We start from the raw sequence: 11502 nt of genomic DNA, 5'->3' as shown, positions 1-11502 counted from the left end.
CTAAACATTCCTACTTCCTGCAACTAATTTTCACATGACATTGTCTCCAGAACCTTTACTATCCTGGTATCCCTGATCTGGACACCTTCCGGCTTATCAATGTCCTTCTTAAAATCTGGTAACTAGAACTGAACACTATAATTTTTTTATTATTTTCATCTTAATATTATCTTCCCAATTACATGTAAAGACAATTTCTAACATTCTTTTTTTTAAATAAAATTTTAAGTTCCAAATTTTCTCTCTCCCTCCCTTCCCATGTGAGCACTGTAATTTAGAGAGAGTCTCAAATGGTCCAGGAGAATCAGACTCATAAGCTGGGCACTATGACTCTCTTAACCCAGCTTGAGATCTCACTAGCTTTGGGGACTGCCATATCACACTTGACTCATAGTGAGCTTCTAGTACATGAAACCCCCAAACGGTCTTTCAGACTATTCTATTTCACACTCCTATTTCACACTTGTGGCATTTATTTTTTGAATCCAAGTATGAGTCTTTACATTTATCATCATCAAAATTCACCTTATTAGATTGGGCCCAACATCTGAGCCTGTTGAAATCCTGATTCTATTGTCTAGTATGTTTGTTGTCCCTCCCCCGTGTCATCTGAAAAGTTTGTAGACATGCCATTTATGACTTTATCCAAATCATTGATAAAAATATTATATGACACAGGGTGAAGGCTATACCCATAGGTCAAAGCCACTAGATGCCTCTTCCTCCCAAGCTGACATTGAGTCATTAATGACAACTCTTTGGGCCCAGACATTTCACTGGTTCTGTAGCCACATGATCACATTATTATCTAGACCAAGTCTCTCCATCTCATCTGCAAGGAGAGCATGAGAAACTGCATCAAATGCTTTGCTAAAATACAGATAAACTACATCTCTATTCATCCTCCAACCTGCCACTCCAAGAATTCCATCAAAACTAGAAACAAGGTTATGCCGGAAAAATGAGTTCTTGCAGACTCATGAGTCTTTCCTAAAATGCATTGTCTAGAATATAATACTCTCAATGCAGCCTGACCTGGGCAGAGGACGTTCTCACCTCCCTTGCTGAACACTGTTTTGATCCATGAAGCCTCAGTGCACCATGGCAGCTGGAGGTCTAATTCTGTTATTGTAATTCTCTTCATAGTTGAATATTCTTTGGGTGGAAGATCAGACTGGATGCCTTCTAACATCCCTTCCAACTCTCCAATTCACAGGCTCAAAATTTAGGGCTAAAAAGGACCTTAGAGTTCATCTCGCTATGATTCTTCCATCCGGAGCGGCTTCTCATCCAACAAAAAGCCCTTTAGAACTTGAAGACATCTTTGCATTAAGGGTTGGGAAGGCCCAAATATGGAGGAGGTCAACTTAGTAGGCTCACCTAACTCACGAGCCCAAGGGCCACTGCAAAACACAGAAGCATCAAAGGGTCATGGATTCAGAGTTGGAAGGGGCCTTAGAGACCATCAAAGGCAAGCCCCTGGTTTTACAAATAAGGAAGAGGCACGACTTGCCTCAGTTCACACAGCTGGTTAGTGTCTAAGGGTAGATGATCCCAAGTCTTCCTGATTCCAAGCCCAGCATTCTACCCCTTTGTACCATGGACTGGGCGTTAATTCTGCTCTCATAATTCTGAAAAGATGTGGAGCCCTCCAGGGTCCCCTTTCTGTCTTTTCCTAACGTTCTTTTATTTACTTGTCTTCCCTTCTTTTCACTCTCTCACCCACCCTGAAATCTCTGTTGCTGTTCAGTCATTTCAGTCTGTCTGACTCTTTGTGACCCCTTTAGGGGTTTTCTTGGCAGGGATACTGGAACTGTTTGCTGCTTCCTTCTCCAGCTTATTTTACAGGTAGGGAAACTGAGGCAAATGGGGTTAAGTGACTTGCCCAGGGTCACCCAGCTAGTAAGTGTCTGAGGCTGGATTTGAACTTAAGAAGGAAGATGAGTCTCCCCGACTCCAGGCTCACTGCGCTGAAATCCTTAAACCAATCCTAAGCCGGGGGTGGGGGCGGGGGCGGGGTGGGGGGCGGGAGGGAGGATCTATGGGATCGGCCCTTAGGAAAAGTGTAGCATGAGGTTTTTCTTTGGCAACCTCGAAATCCTGCTCGTCCTTCATCACTTCCCCGTGGTAACACCTGCGGTCCTCCCATCAGACGTTAAGTGTTCTCCTGGTCCCTCCTGTCAGGTGCATCTAATAAATCCACTCCTCCTTGAGGAGTGGGGATTCAGTAGTGGGAGGTCTGGAGGAAGTGGGGCCAGGGTCTGAGCCACAGAACGAATGGCTGGGAGTGGATTTTTTGTCCTTGAAGCCGGTCCGACAGAGCGAGAGAGATGTTTGAGGGGAGGGATTTCCTTCAAAACCAGCCAGCAGAGACCACTGCCGATCCTGCCTGCCTTTACTCACCTGTCCTATCATCACGGAGAAAGCGAAGACCCCCGTGAAGTAGTTCAGGAGCTGGAAGATGATTTCAAACAGAGTCCTGGGATCGGGCAGACCCCCGATGGTGATCAGGGTCTTAACAGCGAAGTAATAACATCGAATGTAACTGAAAGAGAAAGAGGGAGGGAAGGTGACTCGAGCCATCACTCTGCTCAGGAAAAACAGGGAGCCGAAGGAGACTTTTTTTCTTATTTATTTTTGCACTTCTTAGCTTGGTTAAGAGGCACCCACTCCCATGTGGAGGGATACTGGGGGTAACTATGTGGCTGGATTTGAAGTCAGGGCTTCCCGATTGTAGGTTCGGAGCACTATCCACTGTGCTAAGAACCCCTGTAGAAAGCCTTCAGCATGCCTGGAAACAGGTCCTCCAAATTCTGGGCCACTCTTTCAGGAAATGTCCCCTTTTCAACTTCCTTTTTAGTTGCTCGTGAAAAAGCAAGGAGCCAGAAAGGACTTTATCCTTGTTTATTTTTGCACATCTCAGCTCCCCTCCCAGGCTGCATTCCCTGAAACAGTGAAGCTTAGGCCCTGTGGCATCACCACATCCCTGGATCATGCAAGGATCCTGGATTTAGAGTCGAGAAGACCGCATCTAAGCCAATCAGTCAACAAGCATTTACTAAGCACCTACTGTGTACCAGGCACTGGGCACTCTCCAGTTCCATTTTATAAATTGGCCACTCCCAACCCCCCATGAAGTGACTTTCCAAGGTCACACAGGTAGGAAGTGTCAGAAGGAGGATTTGAACCCAAACCCAGCCAGCGATCTTTCCACTACACTACACATCTCTCTGCATTCCAGATCAGGAATTCTTAACCTTGTTTTTTTCATGTTCCTTTGGCAGTCTGGTGAAGCCTATGGACACCTCACATTTTTAAATAGCTGAAGGAAAATATAATTTTTAGTTGCAGGTAATTTAAAATAGGGGTCTAATTCCCCCCCCCCCACACCCAATCCAAGTTCCTAGACCCTTGTAATTTATTAACGGAGCCTTTCCATGGATTCCAGGGTTAAAAACTTCGATTCCAGTGCAATCTTCCAGATAAGCAGCTATGTTGTATTCCATATTCATATCCCTAGTCCTTAACATGGGGTCTTGACATGGGACCTGGAACATTAGAAATTTTATTTAATTGAATTAAATGAACTTGGACCGGTAAGAAACCAAGAATTCATTGCTTACCTAACTGACCACCAGAGGGGGCTGGTTCAACCTGAACCAGAAGAAGTCCCCTTCTCATCTCTGCCTTGGGGCATCTTTGGCCTCCTTTAAAGCTCAGCTCAAATTGAATCTTCTGCAAGAGGCTTTTTCCAGCCCTTCCCATCACCAGGGCCAGATCTCTGAGATGACTCTCCCTTTACACTGGATATCTTATTTGTCCTGACTTGTTTGCATACTCTCTCCTTCATTAGACTGGGAGCTCCTTGAGGGCAGGGACTGGTCTGATGCCTTTCTTTGTATCTGCAATCCTAGTGGCATTTCTGGCACACAGTAGGTGCTTAATAAATACTTGTTGACTGATTGCAAATTCAGAATGTGCCAGTAGGTTCTGTTGCTGTTCATTCATTTTCAGTCATCTCTTCATGACCCCATTTGGGGTTTTCTTGGCAAAGATACTGGAGTGGTTTGTCATTTCCTTCTCCAGCTCATTTTACAGATGAGGAAACTGAGGCAAACAAGGTGAAGTGACTTGGCCAGGGTCACACAGCTAGGAAGTGTCTGAGGCAGGATTTTAATTCAAGCAGTTGCAGAGCCTAGAGCAGATGTGGTTTTCCTGATGTAGGACGGACCTGGAAATATTTGCCCTGGAATGAGGCATTAGTTTCCAAACTAAAGAGTTAGACACATTTTCCAACTTTCATGGAAAGAAAGACAAAGGGGAAAAATACAATGGGCATATCATCTAACCATTGGGCATTGGTGCCAATTTTGGGTCAAGATCCAAATTAAAGTCAGATGGCTATTTTGGGGAAAGGCTCAAAGAGGAGGGAGCAAGCACATCTGACCAGTGCACAGCCTGGGGCTCATGAAAGACCTTGAAGAAGGAAGAGGAACCACCGCCTCCTCCCTGAAGGCAACTCATTCCACTTAAGGATACCTTGAAGTATCAGAAAGATTTTCCCTACATCAAACCCAGCAGACTCAATGACCTTGTGTGAGACCTTGAGCAAGAGCACATGGCTCCACCACGAAGATCGATGGATCCATCCCCCCCGATCTTACAAGAAGAAAAACCATGGCCCAGAAAGAACATGAGTTAGTTGCCCAAGGCCATGGCTGATGATTGATGGTTCTGGGACTTGAACCTAGCTCTTCCAAAACCAAATCCAGCCCCCTTTTAACAACTCCCTTGGTACTAAGAGATGAATACACACCAATGGGAATAAGAAGGCTTCCTTCTGGATTTTTGAGTAAGAGTGGGTTGAAATTGCGGGCACCCTGGTAAATTGTTGTTGTTGGTCAGTCATTTCAGTCATGTCCAACTCTCTGTGATCCCATTCGGGGTTTTCTTGGCAGAGATACTGGAGTGGTTTGACATTTTCCTTTCCAGCTCATTTTATGGATGAGGAAACTAAGGCAAACAGGGTGAAGTGACTTGCACCAAGGTCACACAGCTTGTAAGCATCTCAGGCCAGATTTGACCTTGGGTCTTCCGGATTCCAGGCCTGGCGCTGTGTATCCTGTGGCACCTTTCGCACGACTCTCTGAGGTAGCAGTACAAGTATTAGCCTTATTTTACAGATAGGGACACTGAGGCTCAGAGAAATTCTGTGACTTGCCCAAGGTCCCTGAGGTCCTGAGCTAGGATGTACTGGAACACTGATTCAAAACCAGGTCTCTTGACTCCAGGTCCAGTGTCCTTCTCGCTGCACCATGCCCCTCTTTTCCTAGCACGCCATTGAGGATAATGAGAATATGTAAAGTATCTCCACATCAAGGACCTCTCAGAATTATGGTGTAACTTAATGATATAAATTAATGAGGGATGTCTCTTCCCCCACCCTCTAAAAAAGTAAAGTTCCCCAAAGGCCCAAGGGCCATGACAGAAGGTCATGGAGAAGGACTGACACTCCCTGCCTCCCCCTTTGCTCATGTGCTGTTCCATATTCACTAAATGTGTGAAGTTCTAGAGCAGGGGTCAGCTTCCCATGCACCTCATATTCAAGGGGTCAGGAAAGATGATTTTTAGGGGCACGATGAAGAATAGGGAGCATAGTAGAGGGAGAGGAGAACCCACTTCATAGCCTCCTCCACCTCCCAGATTGTTCCAAGGTGGAAGTCTCTCCTGACCCCATCAGAAGTCGGTGGCTTAGGGTGTCCCTTCTGAAATCCTCCCTTTGCCATTTGGCTTCTTGAAATGCCCACGTATAGGACCTTCCCCCTCCTCACTCACCAGAGAATGACTCTGTATGCCCACTTGGAAAAGGCCTGTGGAAGACCCAAGGAGTGGGGACCCAAGATGGAAAGTTACACTTATGGAATTAATGAGAGGAGTAAGCCAGAGAAGTATGGTGTAATGGACTGGATTTAGAGTCATAGAAAGTGGGTTCAAATCCCACCTCGGCAATTTACTACTCATGTGACCTTGGATTTAGCCTCTCCATGCCTCAGTTTCCCCATCTGTAAAATGAGAGGGCTGAATTAGATGACTTCAGAGTTCTCTCCAAACTCTAATATATGACCCAATGCTTCCATAAATTAGGCTAAGCTGAGGCAAGGGTTAGGGAGAGGGTCCACCTGAGTACCAAGGGAGGTATAAGCCCCAGCAGAGTATATAACACATTTCATCCAATGGAAGATGCCAGGAATTACAAACATATATTGGCTGCAGATGTAGCATGCTGGCTACAAAGGACACCAGAATTTCGGTAAAAAGGTTTTTTACCAATACCTAGTTTGTAAGTAGATTTAAAAAAACACATACAAAAAAATTATCCATTCCTTTCATAACCACCCTTGAATAATTTGGATAATTTATGATTTTTGCATTGAAAAATGTGATTATTTTGAAAGAATACTTGTTCCCCGGAGAGTCACATAATGATTTTGTTGGAATTGTATATCAGAGGAAAAAATGGGTCCCTCTCAAATTTTAATGTCATTTACAAGGAAATGTCAGCACGTTGGTAAAAAAATGTTGACGACGGTTACACCAGCCCTCCTGTGCCTTCCCACCTTGCTAATGAGCACAGACAGGAACCATCTAAGTATGGAGATGGGCTGGGCTGGGCTGGACTTGTATTCTGGTAGGTCTCCTACTTTAGTCATCAACAAGTGATTGACCCCCAGCCCAAGCATAGAATCACTGATCTCAGAGCTGGAAGTGTCCCCAAGACATCCTAACGAAGATCTTTTTTTTTTTAACCATTTGTGCTTCCTTGGCTGGGAGGGCCACGAGAGCTCAAAAGGCTGACAAATTGTCACAGTGGGCAGTAGTTATTGTTGCTTGTCCTGTATTCTATACAGCTAATCAAAGGACCCAGCTTCAAATGCTGGGTCTTCCATTCACTACTTGGAGAACCTCTGGCAAAGGGCCTCCTAAAGTTTCCTTATCTGGAAAAGGTGAGGGATGGACTAAATGACCATAAAGGCCCTGTCTAACTCAAAATCTTGAGAACAAAATGAAGGCAGATACATAGGTAAATTTATGTAATTAATTGTAATTATGTAATTATGCAATTATTCACATGTCTATTGCACATTAATGTTCACTTTCTCCATGACAACCCTGAAAAGGAAGGGAAGAAATAAGCATTCCTTAAGTGCCTACTGTGTGCCAGGCATTTTACAATCACTATCTCATTTGAGCCTCACAACAACCCTGGGAAATAGCTGCAATGAGTATCCCCATTTTATAGCTGAGGAAACTGAGGAAGATAGAGGTTAAGTGACTTGTTCAGGGTCATATAGCTAGTAAGTGGCTGAGGCTAGATTTGAACTCGGGACTTCCTGACTCTGGTTAAGCACTCTATCCCCTAGCTTCTTCTGAGGTGACAGATATTTTACAGATGGGAAAATAGTCTCAGAGAGCCTAAGTGACTTGCTCATAATCACATAGCTAGTAAGTCTTAGAGAAGAGATTCAAGCTCAGATCTACCGACTTCTGTAAGGGCAAGCAAAATGGGACTTTTTACTGTGTTTTTCCCCTTTGGAGTGCTTCTCTGCACTAAGGCAATCAAGTGCCTTTGATTGAGTCTTGCCTTTGTTTGTAGGAAGACCCATACCCTTTTGCTAATTAGGTCATAAGAAGTGTGAAGCCCTCAGGCCCTGAAAAGGGGTATATATACCCAGAGGATAGCCATCGAATTCAGAATAGAGAATTGAGAATCAAGAATCAAGAACTCTCAGAACTGTGGGAGGACAGGTTTTGCTGTTGGTGTGGAGACTCTGGATAGCTGTTAAAGAGCCCCCTGGCTTTGAAAAACCCAGATGTTAATGCTTTTCTCTCTGGTAACTACATATGTAATGTCTTGGACAGACAGCTAGAAGCCTGTCTGCTGATTTGTGTTGTTTTGCTCTGCTTACATAATTTCTACTTGAAATTTCTGTTTGTGTTTTCTATGAAGTTCAGGGTGCTGACTTTTTCCCCTGAACTAAGTGAATGATATATGTATGTTTAATTAAAGTGGGATTGTAAACCTCTTAAAGTTGCTTTCCTTAGAAAAGCAGATCAGAGGCCCTGTGCTAGCAGCCCTCCTGTGTGCTGGTGTTATTGGCCTTACACAGCCACAGTAGCTGCAGGTAACATTGTTGTTACAACTTCAAGTCCTGTGTGCCTTCTATTATATTGTGCTGCTTCAGATCAGAATATTTGCCTCAGTTGTATATTATAGGCTATGAAGAAACAGGGCTTTGACCTAAGCTCTTCTGGCTTAGAGAAGATGAATAAGGGCTTACCTGTTTCCCACTCCATCGTAAACCCAGTGAGTAGAGCCAATTCCTTGGTAGGCTGATGCCCAATAATACAGACATGAATTCAAATGCAAACTATAGAGCAAATAGGCTGTGGTCCTTATGACTCTGTAAAAGAAAGGAAAGAGCAGATTTACAAGAGTAAAGAGAAGGAGGAAGATGTGCCTTGTTCCCATGGTAAGAGAGTCAACAATGAGAAAAATCTCAAATTGCACCTAAAATGTGGCAATTTCTCTGAGACCAATGTGTTTGTTCCCGCTGTGAGAGGAATACTCATTGTAACAAGAAGAAAGACCATTGGAAATTCTCAGCTCTGGGTACTGTGTACTAACATTTCAGAAATGACCTAGTAGAACCAAAGACATGATAGCTTTCCTTCCTAGGAGGGATTTAGACTCGGCAGATGTGTTTGCAAAGAGAAATTATTTGACCCGTTCCCTCTGTAAAATTCCACCCTTGGGTATTCCCATCACCAGCAGTGTTCGGTCACTGCATCTCACCTGTAAACATATGCCTTGCTGAGGATAGATTCAAGCCGGTTATTGAATTCAAAGAAAGCCATGTACTGTAAATGAAAAGAAGAGGGGGCAATGAATATATGAAATGAACTGCAGTGAGGAACTGGGTTATGAATCATCTATTAGATTCTTTCAATGAGGTTCAGCTCAAGTGCCAAAGGCAAAAAGCCATTCCTGATCCCCCAAGAAGTTGGTGCCCCCCTCCACATAACTTTCTTTTGTCTGTGGAAGAGAAGGAGGGTCCCACAGCCCTCTACCCCAGTTAATGTAATTATCAGGATGTGCTGCAGCTCTTACACCTTCTGAGGTGAGAAAATGCCTCTTTGATTCCATTACCGAATTCATCATTAAACTAAAGGTATAAACTAGGTGTGAATAAGTCCCTCTAAAATCAGAAGATCCCCATGAAGAAAATGTATTAGAACTGACTGAAAGAATTAGATGTGTTTCTGGACCAATGGATATCAGAGGAGGAATCTGAGCAAAAAGGCAGTCCACCTTCAGAAGTGACTTGAGAAGGCAGACTCCTTGTACCCTTACCAGAGGGCAGCAAGGTAGGAGGAAGTGGAGGAGAGTGACCCTAGAGGCAATATCATACTCACCTCCTGTGACCAGAGGATGATCTTGTGAACTTTGAAAGGTCAAAAGATCAGAAGATTGGGACTTCCCACCAGAGCTGGCAGTGGTGACTGGAGGATAAGTTAAACTCTACATTGAGAAAAGTCACCTTCAGGGAGTATGCCTCTTTGGGACAGAGCTCAAGCACAGCTATGAACTCCACAAAAGCACCAACCCTCAGAGCTGTATACCTAAGGGGAACTTCAAGAGAATTCCACAGGAGAAAAGGGTTTCTATCCAACCAGGACCTGTGATTTACCCCTTAGCTCTCTACTAAGCTTGAGGTCACGTTTCCTTGAGAAAGTACTTTGGGGGAGTTTGTTTATGACTCTTGGAGACATTGGTTTGTACCAATTTTTCTTGTTTTATCCCTTAGTATCTCTTGCTAAAAGCTAATTAACTCTGGCTGGCTAGTAAACAATAGGGAACACACCACATGGGGGCTTGTGAACAATAGAAATAGAAATCCCTAAACTCTAACAGTTACCATCAGAACCCTGAAGAGAGAAACAATTAGGCACCTCTAAGGCAGCCTGACAATGTGAATAGGAGTTGAGATAGTCATGGTGGAGGTAAATATGTTTTTGGTATTTGCTTATCTGACCACTTTAAACTGATATCAACCCTCCACTTCACATCCTGCCATGAAGACACAGCATTTACCATAGATTTCCTTTCCCTTTCATTGGTCATCCTATAAAATGAGCCACACAAGGAATGTACTTTCCCAAAGAAGATGATGTTATCCATGATGTTAATGGAGGGCTCCACACCAACTAAGTATGCCATGGGACTTACCTTTAAGCAGCGTGGCAACCGTAAGAGGGAATTCACACCAACTTTCAAATAGAGCAAGTCAAGGGGCAGGAGGGAAATCATATCCATCTAAAATGCAAATTTTTAAACCAAAATTAGGAGGAAAGTCCCAAACTGGAGACACCCATAAACCACAGGGCCTCTGATGAGCATGGAAAGATGGCATTAGAAACATGCCAGAGCAAAGAAACAAGGCAGATGTCCATCAATTGGGGAATGGCAAAACAAATTGTGGTACATGAATGTAATGAGATATTACTGTGCTCTAAGAAATGACGTGATGAATACAGAGAAGCATGAAAAGATCTATAAGAACTGATGCAGGGCAAAATAAGCAAAGCAAGAAAATAAAACACACAGTAACTATAGCAATGTAAATGGAAAGAACGAACACACCAATGTTTTTTTTTAAATTAACAAGATCAAGAATAACTTGAATGAAGAGATAAGAGGCAACAGCACCAACCAATCCCTTCATGGAGGTGAGGGGTCTACAGTACTACAAGTTTTCACACTTTTTTTCAATGTATTGATCAGTTGTGTTCATTTTTTTAATCTCTTCTTTTTCTTTTCCTTTCTTTTTTTTGGTCTTTAAAAAATATTATTTGTTATATAGGATGACTCTCTGATAAGGGAAAGAGGAAGGATACTAGGGGTGACTAGGATGGTATTAAAAACAGAAGCTATCAATAAAACTTATTTAAAAAAAAGAAGCTTCAGCGGCTCATGTGCTAGAATTAGAAATTCATTGGGTCCTATCAATAGTCATTTTTCTAGACTACATGATCTGATATTTCCAGATCACCTGCCTCTGAATGATAATGGTCGCATTATAGACACATCAACAGAATGGCCCTAGAGTCCAACAAAGACTTTATTTAACCAGGTTCTAGTCAACGTAGACATCTAGCATCCGGCAAGCTGTTACACATGGGGGATCCAGATCAGATCGATTTCATTTGTATAAGGAATTCCCAGAAGAGGAAACTCCCTCTACTGATGCAGATTGGAACCTTTTCTGCAATTTACAAAGTTATGTAGAGTGAGCATTCAGAGGCTAAGTGACTTGCTCCAGGATCGCACATCCAGCAGAACCTAGGTCTTCTAGGGTCCAAGGCTAGCTGTCTACACACTAGGAGACAATACCTTTCATGTTGCACATGGCAGGTACTTAATATATATTTCATGGAATGAAT

General features: G+C 43.4%; 1 protein-coding gene across 2 annotated transcripts in view; it reads right to left on the bottom strand.

The window, feature by feature from the left end:
* The window catches only part of LOC118843812 (cyclic nucleotide-gated cation channel beta-1-like), a 54058-nt gene that overhangs the window by 14273 nt on the left and 28283 nt on the right, over nt 1-11502 (bottom strand). For both annotated transcript variants that reach the window (XM_036751590.1, XM_036751591.1), the window contains 4 exons: nt 10289-10375; nt 8855-8919; nt 8340-8462; nt 2404-2545 (listed from right to left, as the gene is read on the bottom strand). In XM_036751590.1, coding sequence (XP_036607485.1) covers nt 2404-2545; nt 8340-8462; nt 8855-8919; nt 10289-10375 — 417 coding nt within the window. The remainder of the gene's footprint in view (nt 1-2403; nt 2546-8339; nt 8463-8854; nt 8920-10288; nt 10376-11502) is intronic.

The sequence above is a fragment of the Trichosurus vulpecula genome, chromosome 3 (genome assembly GCF_011100635.1).
Source record: "Trichosurus vulpecula isolate mTriVul1 chromosome 3, mTriVul1.pri, whole genome shotgun sequence".
Lineage (NCBI taxonomy): Eukaryota > Metazoa > Chordata > Mammalia > Diprotodontia > Phalangeridae > Trichosurus > Trichosurus vulpecula.
This window is presented reverse-complemented; position numbering and strand designations above follow the sequence as displayed.